This window comes from Fringilla coelebs, assembly GCF_963513975.1.
Source record: "Fringilla coelebs genome assembly, chromosome: 5".
NCBI classification, from domain to species: Eukaryota; Metazoa; Chordata; class Aves; order Passeriformes; family Fringillidae; genus Fringilla; species Fringilla coelebs.
In genome coordinates, this window is record NC_140033.1 from 67488637 (window position 1) to 67508267 (window position 19631).

A 19631-nucleotide genomic window follows, 5' to 3' on the forward strand; every position below is an offset into this window, starting at 1 on the left:
CGAAGGGGCAGGTCCAGGGGAGGCCAAGGAGATCAGAGGGCTGGAGCAGCTCTCCTGTGAGGAAACCCTGGAATTTGAATTGTTCAGTTTGGGGAAGGCTCTGGAGAGACTTCATTGCAACCTTGAGGTATAAAAAGGGGAGTTGAAAGAGAGAGAGAGACTCTTCCCCAAGGTCTCTAGTTAAAGACAAGGGTCAATGGTTTTAAACTGAGAGTTTAAAACCATTGGAGATGAGGAAGAAGTTCTATATAATAAGCATGGTGAGACACTGGAATGACTGCCCTGAGGAGTTGTGGATGTCCCATCACTGGAAGTGTTCAGGGCTGTGTTGGATGGGGCTTTGAGGGACCCAGCCTGGTGAAGGGCATGGCAGGAGAGTGGTGCTTGAAGGTCCCTTCCCACCCAAACCATTCCATGAAAAAATGAAAAACAAAAGCAGATACACAGTCTTCTTTGTAAAGATTGATAATCTACAGGTGAGAAAAAGCCTTACCTAACATAAGATTTTTTTATATAGGTTGCCAGTGATTTGCTAGTTTTAATGCCTGTCATACACATGTGAATTTGGATGCATTCGTATCCTGTCACTTGAGACTAGAACATTTTCCTTTGTGGTGTCTGTGTAGGGCATTCTTCAGCTTTCTCCTCATTCTTGGTATGCACATAGCCTGTAAACATGGGTTCTGTGTGTCACCATTTCAGAACAGAGCCTCTGCCCCTGCAGGTGTTTTTTCAAGTGTACAGCATTGTGCTCTTTTTTCCCCCCTGACTGATGACTCTGCCATTGCCTCTCTGGAGCTGCCCAGTCCCACTCTAGTGAGTTACACTGTGGTACCAGCATTCTTGCTGCATTTGTGGCTTGGATCATGACCCAGAATTGCTCTGCTTCTCTGAAAAGGTACAAGCAGAAAATTAAGCTCTAGAACTATCTTCCTGAGAGGGCTAGAGAAGCCTTTTCCAATGTTCTGTGCAGTAGAAAAGTTATCTTCAGGTGATGCTTTAGCACTGAGGAGAGCTCACAATGGGAAGAAAAAGGGGTAGCTGCCACTGCACTGTAATATAAACAATCTGAAGTGTTTGGGGATGCTGAGGTTCTGTTAGTGAGTTGTCTGTCTGGATTGACTTCAGGTGTTGGAGTCTTTGGGCTCTGATTTTTAGAGGCAAACAGTAATAACCACATCAGTTGATATGAGCATTCTTCCTGGCCTGAAATATCAGTTGTGACTCAGGAATTCTTAGCAGTGCATTAGTTCCCATGTGACAGGTGAGGAACTGGAGCTTGCCTTTGCTGATCATCAGAAATCATTCCAAGAGTAGTACAGAGGTTGGAAGGATTTCCAGCCTCAGTAATACTTTGTGTATACAGTCCCTTTCTCAATTTTGCTGTCTTTTTATTGGTTTTGGGGAACTTGACCAAGCTCTTTGCAAGTCCCTGGCTTCACATTGCCCAGTGGTGTGCCAGAAAGGTTTACTGGAAGCACTTCATATTTGGAGGTAATGTGGTATCTCTATGTCTGTGCAAAAGCCTTTGGAGTTTTGATTTGCAGTTGCAGGAGGCTGAAATAACAATTTGTAGGAGCAGGGAGGTTAAGATGGTAGATAGGCTCCTGAGAAGAGCTTCAGGTTTTTTTGTTATTAAATCATTTCTTTACAGGCTGTCATTGACATAAATCAACTTCTCCTGTTGAATTGCTGTTTGTCTCCACCTTGCTTTCACGTTTCCTAAGGAAGGACAAGCAGTACTATGCAAAGTATTTGTCCTATCTTGCCATTTCCCTTTTCTGCTGCTGTGAATCTCATCCTGATCTAATTGGCATTCTTTGCCTTCTTTCACATAGTTTGTTCAATCTCTCAGGAAATCTCTCCTCTAATGGAAACTTATTTCAGCTTGATGTTCTTCCTTAAAGATAAGCTGTCACCTGGGCAGGTCACTTAAGGCCTAAGAACCATGAACAAATAAGTCTCCATTCAAGTTCTCTACTCAGAATACATGAAGACTTTTCTGGCCTGTCTGCAGAGAACTGGATCATGGCTATGTCCTAGACAGTCAAAGATACATCTTGCTTTATGTACTCTCATTGGGGAAAAGAGTAGCAAGGGTTCACTCTTAGCATCTTCTGAAATGGGTGGAGACTTTCTAGCTGCAACTCACAGGGCACGAGGTTACCCACAGCTAAATTGAAAATGTCAACAGCATGTCTCTGAAAATGTCTCAGCGTGCCAAGAGCTCTGGTTTTGGCAAATATTTTTTCTTTATTATGTAATTAGCTGCTCTCAGGGGACAGAAATTAAATCAAGGGTAGATATGAAGGTTTTAGTATAGGCTAAATTAGATGTGCATTGTAAGTTGTTTGCTTCCAGTGAATATTCCTCTATCATTTCTCACAGAACTGCTTACTGAGATAGGTCTGCACTAAGATTCAGAAACTGCCAAATAAAATGTTTTGTTTTGTAGAAGTTTAATTGAAATAGACCCATGGACTATCTACAACCTGATGAATCTGAACAATGAGGTCTTTACTGTGAATACAATCATCACTATTTTGGTGAACTTTGTCTTTAAATTGTGTGACAAATGGCCCTTGCTGGAGAGCTTGGAAGGTAATCACAGTTCTGTAAACCAAGTTGTTGGCACAGTTTAAAAGCTACTCACATTCCAGCCATTCCTAATACATGATTAGATCAATTTTCTGTTGGCCTGTAAAAATCCAAACTATAACCTTAGAATTAAAAGAGTTATCAAATAGAGAAATGAGAACAAGATAAAGTACCTGCAATAAGCACTGGTAGGAGATACCCTTGCAGAGTTAGCCCTTGCCACCTCTCCCTAGGAGCCTTGGCCCAGGTATCAGGCTCCAGTTTCCTCATGTCTTCCAAACAGCTCAGAGCTGTCACATTACAGATCTACATCAGGCAAACCAGTCCTTCAGTGTCAGCATCACAGTCCCTGATGGCTGGCAGTGGGAGGAAGCCTGTCAGAAAAATTTCAAACCTGATTATGGAGAAGATGTTGCTCCAGAGGTTGTTTTTATCTTGGCAGCTGACAGATTGACACAGGCCCTTTGACTGTTGCAGTTGGCTGGGGGCTTGCTGATTCCAGGTGGTTTTCTGTTCAAGCCCAGGGGTTTATAGCTGGAGAGCCTCTTTGCAGTTTAAAGGAAAATGTGTGTGTAGGTATTTTTGATCCACCCACAGGAAGCAGAGACTGATATCCTAGCAGCTGATGCACAAGTGCACCTTCCTTACTCCAGCATTTTTCTAAGAATCAGTTTCCATCCTAGTAGTATTATTTCTGCGGTTCTTTGCATTCTTTTCTGATATGTTCTCTCTATTTCACTTTATGGAGTTTTCTCTTAGTTTTAAAAACTGACAGATTTTCTGATCTTGTTTTGCACACTTAACACAAATAAAACAGGGAAAGTTTGGTTATTATATCCATGCTTGCCAGTTGGGACTACTTGTCACTGAGGTTCTCCTTTGGTCTGTTGATTATTAGATGAATTCTTGGCTGTACATTTTGAATAGTTTATGATAATTGCATCTTTTCATTTCTTTTATTTAGTTTGCTAAGCATAAGAATACCATCTTTTGGCAGCTGCATTTGAATAGAAGTAGAAAGGCTTTCTGCAGTAAACACTGCACAATGTCTGTGCTAGATTTTTATAAATCTCCTAATTCTCAGTTGAAATGTTTCTTGCTCTGTCACCAGTTGAGGATGAAAACCAGTCTTATTATCCATGTTTGTCCTGACTCATTAGCTCTACCTTTAGGAGTACAGGATTTATCAAAGCATGTTACATACTTGCCTCCTACAGCACCTATATAGCAAATGACATACTCAACTCTCCTTGTAAAAACATGTAAGTAGAAATTGAGCTCGTTGTAAATTCAATAATTCACTTCCAGCATGGATCACAAGTTGACTGTTATGGAGGGGTATAAAGGCAATGCATTGCTGTGTTTGCATACTGAATTTATACAAATATTTCATTTTATGCAGCAGTAGCATCTGAGTTTCTCCAGTTGAAAGAACATTATAAAATCGTTTATGAACAGTTTGTGAGGGAAAGAGAAAACCTACATGGAAAAAGTCAGTGGAAGTAGTGTGCACTGTGGTATTTTCTGAGACCCTCCATGAAGGGAGGAAATGATGAATCAGACTTCATGTTCTTAGAAGGCTAATTTATTATTTTAAGATACTATAATATACTAAAGAATGCTATACTAAAACTATAATAAACTGTACTAAAAAGGAAAAATAATACAGACTGAAAGCTAAAAAATAGTAATGAAAAACTCATTAGTCTCTCCAGAGTCCTGACACAGCTTGATGTTGATTGATCATTAAGTAAAAACAATTCACATGAAACCAATGAACAATCAACTGTTGGTAAACAATTTCTAAGCGCATTCCAAAGTAGCAAAACACAGAAGAAACAAATCAAATTATTACTGTTTTCATTTTTCTCTAAGGCTTCTCAGCTTCCCAGTAGAAAATCTGGGGCAAAGAGATTTTTCAGAAAACATAGCAGTAACAGTGCGCCATTGAGCTTTATTATAAAATTATCCCAGCACATCCAGAGGGTTTTGAATGCTATATGTAGCTAGATTTAAGCATGTATTGTGATTTTCAATGTTAATTAGTGACAAATTTTACTTGAGACAGAACCTGTTCAGAGTACAAAATAAAATCACTCTTCATTTGTATAAAAGATGTGGCAGAATTTATAATCATGTTGATTCTGAATCTTTCCAGTTTGCTGAAGAGAAGAGCATTGTTCTGCTGTACTTCTCTGCCATCAGCAGCTCTTTGAATGTCTTACATTGCTAAATCCCAACACGTGCCTAAAAGCATTGTTCAAATGGTATTTTGAGGGATGTAGCCTCACATCTTCATGGGAGCCCATTCCTCTCCCTGCTTCAGAAATGTTACCTTTGTTCCCAAAGTGCACATGTAGTTTCTCTTTAGGCATCATTAACAGTGAAAGTGTTTTATCCTTTTGGTGTATTATCAGTGTGTTTCCTTTAATGCCTTGCATTTTTGTGGGCCAGTGTTAACACATGCAGGCCATCCTCTTATCCCTGTGGTCCATTCTCTGAAACAGAAATACAGAAGAGTTGAAGGTTTGTATTGTAACGATTATGTGACCAAACTAAGCTGTAATGCTGCTCCCAGTGCTGCTTTGGTCAAGTGTAGACATCCTGTCCACAGCACTGCATGGTGCCTCCAGCCTGCAGAAGTGCTGAGTATCTTCCATTCCCTGCTAACATTTGTACTCCCATTCAGTTGTGACATTTAGCAAGTTCCAGCTGGTCACACTGCATAATTTTTCTCACCTCCTGTCTTCTCCAAAAATGTTTTAGGTAGAGGAGCTGATGATGGCTATGGAGAAGGTCAAACAGGAGCTGGAGTCAATGAAAGCAAAATTGTCCTCTACACAACAATCTTTGGCTGAGAAGGAAACCCATCTGACCAACCTACGAGCTGAAAGAAGGAAACATTTGGAGGAGGTCCTGGAAATGAAGTAAGTGTCTTCCTTTATTATTTGTAGGCTTGTTTTATTGATGTCTCTGCATTCCTTTCTGATCCTTGTTCTAAAGACAGCCCCTGCCTGGCTGTGTCTCTGCAGATAGCAGCCATCTGTAATCTGTCAAGCCTTCAGAGGTGACTTCTGACCAGGGGTTACTGACACCACTTTCACACTTCCTCTAGAGCTCAAAAACATTTCTTCCTTTTGATTGTTTACAATAGACTTCTACTATTTGCACAATAGCATCTTCAAAGATCCTAAGCAACTATTGGGATTCAGTTATTCTATGTCTAATGAATGTGCCATCTTGTTTTGAGCAGCCTACAACTACTTCAAGGTGAGGTGCAAGGCAGTGTAGCAAATGACCAAAAAAAGAGGGAGAAGATAAATATAATGTCAGGTGTTTGTAATGTTAAAGTCAGACTGCAGATTTCTGGTCTGCTCAAGTGTTTCTCAAACTCATTCAAATGATTCATTAGCACTGGAGCAGTTTGAAGTTCTCTATCAGTCAAACTTTTCTAATCATCCTTACACAAGGAAGCCTGGATAAAGCCAAGCTTTGAAGAGGTGGGGAGAAGAGAGGGATTAGACTTCCCAGGCTTAAATACTTCCTAATTTCTGACTGTGCATTACAGATAAATAGTTATCCTTGGTTTAGGGAGACATGAATCCATTTAGTGCAATGATGGATAGTGCTGCCAGCAGTTCATTAGAAGCACTTTCAGTTGTTTAGCCAGCCCTGAAGAGAAGGAACATTTTTATTGGCAGGACTAGCAGTGGTTCCTCCACTGTGGTTTTGTGAGCCATTATTTATTTATTTAACTATTCTACACTGGTCTCTTTCCTTTCCTTTCCTTTTTTTTTTTTTTTTTTTAATGAAAGGATAGAAAACCAGCTGTTACAAAATGGAAAGAGGTGGCTTAGATCTTGAAACTTTAACTTAGAACTGCTGTATAAAGTAGGCCAAGCCTCCCCAGCTTCATATTCAGCTACAACAGTTTGATCTAGACCTGGCATAAGGATGTTGGAAGACTGCAGTACTTAAAAGCCACACTTTTTATTTTTAATAAAAAAATTTATTGAGCTATAAATTTGACTGCCTTGAGAGTTGCTGTATGGGGGGATGGGAAGAATAGCTCTTTAGGTGATGTGGGAATCCAAAGCAACTGGAGATGTATCCCATTTCCAATCACTTGAGAGTACTTTCTTCTGCCAAACTGCCCTGCCAAACCTTCTCATTAAAATCTACACGCAGTGTACTGCATATCCTGAAATGTATTTGGAATTGTGTAGATCCTTTAATATAACCACTCACTTCTAAATGATGACCTCTCTTACCTGTGTAAGTTATTGTTGGAAGGGTTTTGTACTGAAATGTGGTATCAGGTACTGCATGAACTGGTAGATCCATTGTACCTCAGAAGGAAGAAGAACACTGGAGAGAATGGTAATGCTGTCAGCACGTGGAGAGAAAGATGGAAAAAGCATTACATTTGTATAGTTAACTAGCTGAGCATGTTTTTAGTCATAGCTGCTCTGTCTTAAAGTTCTATAAAGCTGCCAAAGGCATCCAAACTTCAAAAACTCGCCCTCACTATGAGGCTCTGTTGCAAACAAGTCTCTACTTAGGACTCCCAGTCAATTAAATATCTTATTTTATATACAGAAACTTCAGTATATTCTTTGTTGCCCTGCTTTCCCTATGTCTTTTATGAAAAGCACTCATTTGTTTTCTAGTTTTGCAAAAAATTTGTTATGTTGTTAAAGTATTTACTATTATTTCAACTGAAAAATGTAATTGAATGAGTGGCCAGTTTTGTGAAGCAATTAGCTGCTTTTGGAGTTCTTATGGAGGAAAAACAGCTGTTGTACAGGTACTGTTCAAAGGGATGGTGGAGCAGTATTGTTTCCTGTGTTCTAGGGTATGCTTCAGTGGGAAAAGTTTGAGGTGCTCCAAACCAGCACTGATTAAATTTGAAATTTGTTAGGGGTGTAGATTTAACAACCTTAGCCCTGCAGTCAGCTAATGGGGCTGGGGAGCAGACAAGAAAAATAGCTTAGGAAATGCTGCTTTAGGACATTCCAGATATGGAGTAAAAGAAAGTGTTAAAGCAACAAGGGGACTCCAGAAAGTTACCTCTGGGTTTTCATAGGAAGTTGTTAGATATAATGCTGGTGAAAATACATGTTTAAAATACTGGGATTTAGAGTAGAACTTGTGTTTACTACTGACTCTGTAACCCTGAGAAGATCATTTCACACTCCTTAGGGAATAGTGGGACACTAGAATAGCTCAAGTGTGAAATATTCCAAGCAAGAAATTTCACTCCTTGAAGAAATACTATGTATTTTGAAGCTCTCTTCCTTTAAGTCTAATATTTTCGTTTTCTTTAAAAAAACTTTATTGCAAATAATTATGAGAGAGGCAGATAATGGTCTCTATTTATATCACCAATCCTGATCTACTGTAGAGAAATACTAGTGAACTGCTAGGATTTTTGTTTTGTTATGTTTTCTTTAAGAAGTTCTAATGTTTCCATCATTCACAGCAAATCTTTTAAATTAGGCAGGAATAAAGTGCTGTCTACAGAGAAATCTCTGTTCTTTGTCCCATAAAAACCTGCTTAGGCTGAGCTGAGTTATAAACTGTTGAAAATCACCAGTTTTACTTTCTTTTTTTTTTTTCCCCCTGGTGTTGTCAGCAAATTTTGGCAGTGTGTGAAAATAACCAAGCACAAACAGTTTAATCTGAGGCTGAGCTCCTGCAGTTGCCAAATCTGCAGCAGTGGACACTGCACTCACAGGGGAGGGGAGCAGACTCACTCTGTGCCTGCATGTTTGTTTGGTTTTTTTTACTAGACAGGCCTTTTGTTATGGTCAGAAGGACCAGAAGGGTCTTCCTAGTCATGTGCTCCAGGGTTGAAAAGTCCCAGTTGGGCATTCTCAAGGTCTTCTTTCAGACCTGGAGAAGGATCCAATAGCCCTTACCTGAATTATGCCTTCTCCTGGTAATTGCAATTGCTGCTAGCCCTATAATTCAAGGAATGCAGACTTACATAACATAGCTGGCCCTTCAGAGTGGAATCTTTCATCCTGCTGGCTCACAACAGAAGGATTATTACTTCTCTGAAAATAATTTACTATCCTCTTGTTTCTCTAAAAATAATCAAAAGATCTTGCAGATGAATTGTTAGCACAGAAAATAATTTATGTTTCAAAATCCAGCTGTCAGAAAACGTATTTTAATTTCTTGTCTGACTGTACATGAGTAATAATGAGTACAATTTGAGTATTTATCACAGTAGTTTTTAATGTCATGAATTCATCCCACAGATAGTGTTTCTTTGGTACAGGGTGGAGGCATTGATCAGAAATGAATGAGCATGTGTAGCTCAGTGATGCTATTTATTGTGTACTTCCCTTTCTTCATCTCAGAGCTGGAAGGCTTGAGAGCTGCTGAGGGCCACTCATAAAAATGAGATGCCAGCCTAGGCAGGGCTGTGCAGGAAGACTGCTCACCCATATCTCTGCTACAGTTTTGCTGCATGGTATGACTTAGAAATACTTGGTAGATGGAGAAGTCCACATCTTCATTTTCTGGCTCTCAGACAAGAAAAAATAAAAAGGCCTTGCACATGACCACTCCCAACTAAAAATGAAGTCAGTGGGAGATGAGGTTGTTTATCTTGTGAAAAGTTCATCTTCCCAGCAATACAGCAGCATTGTCTGGAGGTATGGCTATGAAGCTGAAGTTGAAAGTAATCCAAAAGAAACTGATTAATTGATACAATTTATTTGCCAGAAAAGTAAAATCAGTAGATCCAAAATGAGGTGAGAGGTAATTTCAAGGCCTGCAAACAGTTTAACCAAACAAAAATACTTCAGGCTGTATACACCTATGGTGAACAGAACTAAAAAAAAAGAAAGTATCAATGTCCATCCAACAATAACTTGTTGGGTCATCTGCACCTGAGAAATTAGGGAATTTCCTGCTCTTTAAAGAAGTTATGGAATAACAACATCCTCCAGAGCAGATGAACAGCTGTCCCTGTGGTTTGAAATCCCTTTGGGTTTGCTGTCAGTGTCACAAAGCAGCAGCAGCACATTTCTGTCACATCAGCAAGGTGTGGCGTTCTGGCCACATCACACCGAGCTGGGCTCACGGGCTCGGGGGTCACTGGTGTGCCAGATATCACCTGATGGCAGCAGCTGTACCTGGACTTCTCCTGTGATTGTTTCATGTGCATTTAAACTAGCTGAAGTCCCACAGGGGGCACTCTGTGTCTGTAGGATTCACTGTCTGGGGCAAAGCTGAACAAGTGCATCCCTGTCAGTCCCTCTCTCCTTCTGCATCTTGGTTTCAGTGACAATCCAGGACATTCTGATAGCTTTGGAATTTTCTTTTTAGTCTTTTTCAGGGAAAATTAACATGCTAGTGTCCTGTTACCATTGTTTTGTCCTTTTCAATTTTGTTTTGTCCTTTTCAAGCATAAAATATTTAATCATATATGTTTATTTTAATTCTGTATAGTCACCCCATTAAATTGTAGCTACTTCAGTTGAAAGGGTCTGAAATACAAAAAATAATCCATTTCTAAACAATACATGTTTACATCTCATGTTTAAATAATTCAAAATAGACTGACCTTGGAACTGCTGTTAATCTCCAAGTGAATGGTGCAGAATCCAATGTGAAAGCTGAAATACAGCATGCAGATATATTGTCTGTCTTTTGAGGCTAAAGTTTATTGAACAATCTTGGTTTCCTGCAAACTTGGTGTCTTTTGCTACTATTTAAATTCAGATGAAAATTTGAGAGAAAACATAATCTCCTTCACACTTCTTTTTTCTCTTGGCAATTAAGGAATGAGTCCTTTTATCCTTCCTGTCCTTCTGTATTGTCCATGAGCCTTCTGAGCACTCTGAGACTGGAATGGTCTGTCAGGGGAGGTGGTGGAGTCACCATCCCTGGATGTGTTTAAAACAGACTGGCTGTGGCACTGGGTGCCATGGTTTAGTTGAGGTGTCAGGGAACAGGTTGGACTCAATGATCTTGAAGGTTTCTTCCAACCTTGTGATTCTGTGATGGTGAGACACCAGAGTTCTGTCAGCCCTACAGACAGACTGCCACACTGTTTCCTGTTTCCAACTCACACTAGCTGGCCTGAACCATGGAAGCAAGCAGAAGAGTTTAACCCATCTTTGGGCAGCACTACTAAACTGGTCAATCAAATGTTTCACATAAGTGAATCTTGAATCTCAAAGTGTCACTGAGTGATAAAACTGCAGAGTAAAGACATGACCCTTTAGCAAAGCCTATGTGGATGAAATGCTCCATATGAATATGCACAGAATTAGATTGTTATGGTCTACTCTATTTCTTTGAGTATTTACCTTTTCTAACTGGTTTGTTGTTACTCTTCACCTGCCTTGAAAGTCTTTTCCTTCTGTAGCTTTTCAGATACTAAAAGCTTGGCATGATATGTCGCAGTCGTGTTCTGTCTTGTGATAAAACCTTCTCTATCTCATTTTATCTCAAATTCTATGGTCCCTGAGAACAATCTTGCAGACAGAAAGTATTGTACTATCTTAATGAGCCATGACAAGCCTGGAAGCAAAACCAACTGCTGAAAACTACACCAGGTGGTGTTAAAGCATTTTGCTTCACTCAGTAATTTCTAAGACTATTGATGTTGTAGGGAGGAGTTGGGCAAAGAGGTCCAGTCATTAATTTCTGGAGAATTTAGCTGCACTATGCTCTTGTTCCCATGCCTTTCCATGGGAGATTATTTTTCTGGATATATTTCTTCAGGGACTGGGTTTAGTGTAAGTGATCCCTTCAGTGTCATAGTTTTCAAGATGGTGAAAGAAAATTAAACCTCTTTCAAATGAGAATGTGAAAAATCCAGCATACAGCCTCAGTGTTAAAAATGTAGAGGTTTTGTCATGCTTTCATTTTATATTAAGATATTGCAACATTCCTACAGAAACTGCTTTGAAAGATCTCATCAATAGAGATCTTGGCATATACATACACAGAGTACTAAAATGTAGGATTTTTTTAGGCTTACATAATCCTGACTCTAGAGGATGAATACCCTTCTTGTCTTTTCTCAGTTTAGCTAGTCATGATTGCAAACCACCTTAGGGAGCAGGTGCAGTACAAAAAAATTTCATGTTCTTTACTGCCCAGAGGGCATTGCTTTGGTAAAAGTCTGTTTTTATCATAACCTGTATGCAGATCATGTTATCTAAGAGAAAAAGAATTGGTTTTTTTTCCTAAATAACCAAGTGTTAAATTGGTAGAGGAATAGGGAAGAGTGATGGTTTTATGTTGGACTAATATACAGAACAGATTGTTTGTAAGATAGCTCTAAGGGCACCAACATGCCTTCTGCTAGCTAATTCTGTGTGCCTTTGTTTTGTATAATTTAATACACTCAGAAGTTCTGTCACAAGTAAAAGTTTATCTGTGTGCTTTTCCCTTGGAAGTGTGAATCCTCCATGTCACTTAGTTCTAGAACAACACTTAACAAAAGTACATTTCCAAGTTCCAACATGCAGACACATTGTTTGTGTATCATTCTATACAGAAGAAGCATAAATATGACTGTGATTTTTGTTCTAAAATATGCAGGAGTGTTTTGGCTCCGGGTTGATAGCAAAATTAGATTTCCTATGCTGGCTGTTTCAGCTCCATCAGTGATTCCTGTCTCCATCCCTAATCCAGTATAAGATTCTGGGGCTTCCAGGGGTGTTACTGAGCTAAACTAAATCAGGCACTTTTTACTCTCTGTTAAAGTCAAAAGAACCATGAGTTCCTTAGGGTGCTTTTTCCTCTTTTATAAATGTGAATTGTAAATAGTAATGCATATAAATCAACTCTGTGAGCACTACATATTTCATTAAATACAGTCAAGCTGTGGGTTAATAGAAGTTCCAAGTGAAAATATTATGGTATCTCATTGCATATATTGTAGATTTAATGTAGTGTGAACAATAGTAGCTTTGAGCAATTGTAAATCCCATCCGGGCATCGTCAGCATAGCTCAAAACACAAGGAGGGAACTCTCCAAGGGTGCATGTGCTTCCATGGTCACTGTGCATGTGCAAGTCACTCTTTTATTGGCTTTAAAATAACACTGGAGCTTTGCAGGGTGTAGGTAAGGCAAAGTCTAACTCCAGTCTGTTTTCTGGAGGGGAACAGAAATTCCTTTTTTTGAAAAAAAAAGTGAGGTCAATTTGCTTTAATTACAGAAATAACCTCTGAAGCAAGTAATTGCTTCCCTGCAATCCTAGAGGACAACAAGTGGGAATTGAGTAAGAAAAACTGGAGAACTGGGTTAAGTTGTTTGCAGTACATACAATCTTTGTTTTTATATTGTATGGGAATATCCGAATATCCATGATGTCTTTTTTGTTTCCTTCCCTTTCCAATACTTTTGATTTCTTTTAGGCAAAATAAAAAGCATCATCTTCAGGTCTGTGGAATTTCTGAGAAAGCTCCACAGTGACAGGATTTGAGAATTGTTGGTTTGGGTTTGTCTGGTGATACCTTGTGCGCAGTGAAAGTGGTCCCATGTAACTGCAGTCAAAAACATGAAAATGAACCAGAACTGTTCACTTAGAAGTCCTAAAAGATGACAATAATCACTATGAAAGTGTCTTTCTTTGAGGTATGATGCTGTCACTGCTATTAAGTCAGTTCTCCCCAGTTCAGTAGTTTTATAATAGCTTTCTGCAGATTGCAGGATGAAGGGAACTCTTCCTGTTCTAGGAGCTAATGCATATAGGAACATAAGGAATGCTGAAAAATCATTTGACACAATGTTATTTTTGCCTAAACCCCTTTTTCAGACCTGTCTCAAGCACTAAATAGATATGGCTGTAGCTTTCTCTAGGCTTATAGCTCTTTTTCAGTCTGCTGGCATTCTACAGCTTTAAAATTCATGTTGACTTGAAAACTACAGGAATACTTCATTTATTTCCACTATGTAATCTAGGAATCAAGCTTTGCCTGTGAGGTTAAACTAAATTATATACCTTGTATTTGCTATACAATCAACTAGTTTGATCTTTTAGTTTAATTTCATGAATTAAGATTTTAGTCCACTGAGAGTGTTGTGAAAAGATGACAACTGCAAGTTGCTTTGAGCAGTGGGGGATTTCATCAGAAAATGATTGGAGTAAATGGTCAAATATATTTGGCATATACATGTATCTTTACAAAGATATATGTAAATGTTCAGAAAATACTAAAGTGTTAAAGAGCAGAGAAATTAACTTGTTGAGACTAAATCATGACAAATCAACCAGGTGTCTCCATATGCCAAGTCATAGTTTTGGTAATATAGCAGTTTTGATCTCAGGAGGATTGGTGTCATTGTCTTGCAGAACTCTCTCATCAAGAATTAGGGATTGTCTTCCTTATTAAACCACTGTGAAGTGAATAAGTAGGTAGCTGGAAAAGAATAAACAGCAGTTTACTGTTGAAATGTTACTGATGTCCTCAGAGGTCTCTCTCAAGCCTGCTCCTGTTCAAGCTGTCCATGATGAAGTGGCTGACAAGCCAAAGTTGGGTGTTCAGGTGATTTGGGGAACAAGATGAGAGCTCAAACACATCTCAATAAAGTGAAGAGGGGTTCTAGGAAGGTTTTTCCATCAGCATATCACAAATAGCTTAAATACAGCTGAACGTGCTTGGGGGTACTTTAGGTGAAGGTGAAGATGGAGACTGTGTTATCTTGCAGTTTTTGTGATTCTTCAACACAAGTCCTACACTTCCCTTATTGAATGTCTGTAAGGATGAAAAATGTGTCCTGTAAAAATGTATTATGGGCCTGAGCTTGTTCCTCATGTGATGTGGGCTCGGTTCTGTATCTTTGGCTTGCAGGTTCAGTTTCTAAAGAGAAACTTTGCTTTTGTAGGTAATTCATGTTGAGTATTCCCCATGCAAAGGAAACTTCTTTATTTGTTGGAAGGAATAGAATTAATTCAATTTCTTGGTTCAAGGTAGCTGCAAAACTTTTGCTGTCTTTCAAGCCCTCATTAGGCAGGGAATCTGAAATGGTTAGGACTCGTTAGGTTATAAAGAATGCCAGGGATATCTTCTTTTATTTGGAAAAAGCCTTTATCTCATCTAGCCACATTTTCATCAAAAAGATTTAGAAGGCAACTATAAATAATAGTATTTTTCAGCTTAGGTATTTTTACTAAAGGATTTTACGTTTCAAAGTAATTTTTTAAAATAAAAACGGAGAAATGCCACTGTTGTTCCTCAAAGGAGTAAACTGAAAAGCAAAGTATGAAGTGACATGTTCACCCAAGGCTGCAGAACTTGAGTGATGTCAGGAATTAAAATCTGAAGATACTGGGTTTGTAGATTTTTTTGATATCTGAACAGTTTGAGACACAAACATTTCACAGGAAGTGTTGTGCATGTAAGATACACAGTTCTTCATACGTTTCTCTCTTCTAGCATGTTCTCATACAGATCTTTTGTACATAATTTTTTTGTTTTATTTGTCTGTACCTAAAGTTGAGTGTGCATTTCTTGCCACTTCAGTGCTGTAATTGGAGAGAAGCAATCTGTTCTGTTTTGCTGAGCTGATCTTTGGATTTATCTTGCTTACTGGAGTCTCATTGTTAGTGAGGGCTCTGGTTTTGAGTTTGAAAAACTAGATTAATTTAGCCAGGAGATGTTAATTTAGAAGAAAAACAAATACATTTTTGGCTTGCCTTTAAAAATATGAAGCTGGCTTTGGACTGCAGTTTCATAGATTTTGTGACAAATGAGGCAAGAAATAAATTGGCAAAATCCCCATGTCCAAAGTATAGTGGTACAGTGTGCTCTCAATTCTCAGCCCCAAAGATCTCAGCAAAGGCTACAAATTAAACAAAGTCAAAACTAATCAACTTTACAATCAAAATACAATTATTAAGGCTTTCATTTACTACAAAGAAGCAGTTGTGAAAGAGGCACTGGAGCAAGTTCTTTTGTGCAGTAAGGGAAAATCAACAGCAAGGTGTCAAACAGAAAAATGAAACTCTGCAGGTGAAGTCTTTGGAGCCAAAAGAAACCAGCACTTATGCAGAAATGCAAGTAAACTGTTGGGGAATGGAGAAGGTGTTTGGTGCTGAGCTGCAGAGGGTGTCAGTGTGGCACTTGGCCCAGACAGAGGAAGCCTGTGGACTAAAGCAGTGCCCTGGGTCAGGCAGAGCCCTTGGAATGCCATCCCTGTGAGGCTGCCCTGCAGGGCTCCCAGCTGCTGGAGCTGCTGCCTCCTCTGCAGCATGGGAACAGCACTCCCTGGGGGGAAAAGGGGATGGCAGGGATGCCTGCACACACCAGAGCTGATAGGACCTCTCTCTGTACATTTGCTGCCCTTGTTTTGGGGAGGCAGGCTGCTCCACGTTGCTTTATGACATGCATGGATACATCCTCACTGTCTGTATTTATACAGGTAGCGAATTTCTTGTTCTGTTTGATGGGCAAATGCAATCTCAGTGCAACTTAAATACAGCTAAATATAAGAACTTCATCTTTAGTTGCCTGTTCCTGAAAGAGAACTTGTAGGCTTTTAATGAAAATAGTTTTAGAGGGACACAAATTGCTTTGGGCAGCTATATAGTTTTCACATCAGGGCTACAAATAGCATAAAAACTTTATTTCCATACATGGGAGATGCACTGTCTTTTAATAGATCTCTATTCTACTTTCATTTTACTAACTCTCAGAGTGGTATTAACATGCAAGTAGTGTAGTAAGTGATGTCTAATATTTTGGAGAGTACACCTGCCTTAGTCCAGCTGTGGTTACACATTTTTGTGGTGCAGACACTCCCATGGCTGCAGCCTGCATGCATTACTTGTGTTTTGTTTGACTTGCCTAGTGTATGGGTCATTTTTATTTTATAAATAAGTATATTTAATTTTCTGTAGACTCTGATAAGCTCTGTTAGTTTCTTAGCAGATTAATGATTTAATGAAAATATAATGTATTTTCAAGGTAGGAATACTTTTTAAGAGCTGTCAAGTTGTGGTCTGATGCATGGAATAAAACCCTCAGCTCTTCAGAGTTGCTTTACCCCCTGTTCCAAGTGCCAGGCCAGTTTGGAAGCAATTGTTCATCAATCAGCAGACCATCATCATGAAATTCCTGCTTGGTAAAGATGGAAAATTTAACTCCTTATGACCAACAGTCATGGATTTTCAGTTAAACTTTCTCATTCCCATTCTGTATACTGACATGGTTGGTCTGGAACATACATAGTAAAGGACAAAACCTACCTTTCACGTGCTCTATTCCCAAGGAAATCCTACAAGTCTTAGAAAAAACCTTCTAAAAATATTAATTGTAGGAATGCACAAAAAAATAAGCTCTTACTCCTCTTTGGAATTCATGCACTGCCCGTTTTTCCAGTTTGTCTTAACTATGTATTTTGATTTGAGGTAAGAGTTAGGACAGCCTAGAGGAAATATTTCATTACCAAACTTCCCAGCACCTCAGCTGAGGTTGGTGACTTGGAAATACACACCTACACCTGTGAGGAACAAGAGGAGTTTGCTGATCAAAATGGGTTATAATGACTTGTCTCCACATTCTAGGAATAGACTTTTTTGGTTTTATTAATTGTGCAGCCTTCTAAAATTTCAGTTTATGCTGTGGCCCTCAGTTCTCATTATGATACTTGACAAGATCTAGCACTTTCCATCTGAAAATGTTAAAGCAGTTGCAAAGTCCGTGTTAAATCCTGAAATAAGCCTTTGGGGGAAAAATAAGTGTTTATCTTATTTAGGAATAAGGGAAACTCAACACAGAAAAATTCAAATGGCCTGAATAAATTGTCTAAGTTGTTTAGACAATTTATTATCTAGTAATACTCAGGTAATTTAGCTGCATCTTGCACTCCCAAAATAAGATTTCATTTGCTGTTGCAAATCAACAGAGGGCTGTTATTCAAGTGTTGTTTAAAGGGTAGTATTAAAATTAATTTTCTTGTTCAGTAAGACAGAGACCAGGAGATACATAGTGAGGTTCTTTCCTATCTTTTCTGTTTCTCAAGTCTCCACTTCCTTTTCTTTGGTTGGTCTTCAGAACCTTGTTCTCTGCCTACCAGTGACACTCTCTGATTTACACTGGACTCCAAAGAGTGTTTTTAAGACTTGCACCATTCTACACACGAGGTGTGTGTTGGATAAGAAAGGAGCTCATTGCCAGCTTTGAGGTGCTGTTGATCCCTCATTTGTTGGTTCTGAGGAGAACAGCACTGTGCTGTGTGAACCTGGGAGCCTGCTGCCATTTCTGGTGCTTCCCATTACCCCACTGGACTTCCAGAAGGTTCCTCTTCAGAAAGGCATGGATGCTCCTTATCTTTTGTTGGCCTCCTGTCTTTCATACCCTGGGGCAGCTCATGTGAAACTGGACATCATTAATTGGGCAGTGCAGTCCCAAGGCAGGCACCTAGAAAACCTGAATCATCGCAGTTCCCATCAGCATCTTTAGGGAGACAAGGCTGCAGTCTGCTCTGGCAGCTTCTCAGCACTGGCAGGACATCACCATCACTTCAGGATGACTTCTGACATCCCAGAATTTGACACTGTGAGCACACTCTGTGCTGCAAGACCTCACAGCTTCCACAGAAGTTCTGTCATCTCCTCGAGGTCACATTCAGGAGCACAGGGCTTCCCAGGCTCACTGGGGTTAGGAGTCATTGTCTTCATGACTTTGGATCATGGACTTGTCTGAGAACTTGGGAATGATCAGTCCCAAACACAGTCAAGCCACTTCCACACTCCAGGGGAGTCACCTCACTGAGGCTGAAATGTTTCTTCTTCATATTCTGAAAGAGTATTTTATTCCTACAACACTGCTAGCAGTGACTCTGTCTTCTTTGAGGATGCTACAGTGTATTTGTAGCTCACTGAATAGCTGAACTATGTACTTAAAAAAAAAAAAAAAACCAAATCTACATCAATATTTTTTACTTGTGTAATTTTAGCACATTATTATTTAACAAAGAACAATAGATTCTCAATGTCATTTTAACATTTTTTTCTGGTTTTGCTAGATAATTTTTCTGTCCTCAACTGTCTTTTCACTGAAAATTCACAGAATTGTGACAGCCACATGCACAAATACTTTCCCAGTCTGTTTCACAGTTATACCAAACTCAGCTATGTTTTTGTCTTTTTGATTGTTACAGTAATCATCCTTAAGGAAAAGCTATGAATGTGTTTTTCTATATTTGCTAAGCTTTTCAGTGGTCCTTTGACCTTTTTTGGGACTCCTGGTTTCATTGGCCAGTTGCCAGAACAGTCTTTCTCTTATACATGGTTGGCTGTTCTTCTATTCTGTCCCACTGTGTAATTCTGAAAATATTGGTCTGTGTTAGCTAAAGAGCAAAATTATCAATTTCAACAAAATCATACATGGAAAGCCAAGTCTGTGAATGGAGATGTGCTCTAAATGCATTGTGTTAGTTAATAATTGGCATGTTATGTGTTCCTCATTCATAACTTTTAAAGTTGTCAGTTATAAAAGTAAATGCAAAATCTTGCAGAGATTTAGATTAAAATCTGTGTGTATTGCTTATAATTGGAAAAAAAAAAGCTAAGATAAGGACACAGTTTTCTTGTGAAAGATGCAAGAGCAGCATGGTTCAATCAAGCATATTTGTAAAAGTGATAAAACAAATTTATTTTTTAAAAAAGTTAATTTTTCATATCGTGCCTGTCAACCTCTCCTGGTTTCAAGAAACTGTTTTCAGTTAGGCCCTGGGGTAAACAGGAGTCCTTGTTTACATGGTACAGGGCAAGAGGCTAATTGCCTCTTTCATTTCTCTTCTTGTATTTCATACACATTTAGGGAAGGTAAAACAGAAGCTGCAATCACACGACTTCTGAGGTTCAAATAGTTGATTGGGAGAAGGACAATTAAGCTGCATTTATGCTCCTAATAACTCATGCCATGTGCTGATCTATATTCAGAGCCACCACTTTGGGATGTTTTCCAGGCCCAGACTTTGGGTTTGCAATATGCTGTCATTTTGTTACTGCGCTTTAAATTTGTTCCTATGTGTCTTTCCTTTGTTTTACATA

General features: G+C 39.1%; 1 protein-coding gene across 10 annotated transcripts in view; it reads left to right on the forward strand.

Annotated features, from left to right (window-relative positions):
* ERC1 (ELKS/RAB6-interacting/CAST family member 1) overlaps nt 1-19631 on the forward strand; it is a 274434-nt gene that overhangs the window by 173838 nt on the left and 80965 nt on the right. For 9 of the 10 annotated variants that reach the window (XM_084206748.1, XM_084206754.1, XM_084206752.1 and 6 more), the window contains one exon: nt 5365-5525. In XM_084206748.1, coding sequence (XP_084062874.1) covers nt 5365-5525 — 161 coding nt within the window. Of the gene's footprint in view, nt 1-5364; nt 5532-19631 lie in introns of all 10 variants that reach the window. The other variant, XM_084206749.1, reaches the window with a different exon arrangement.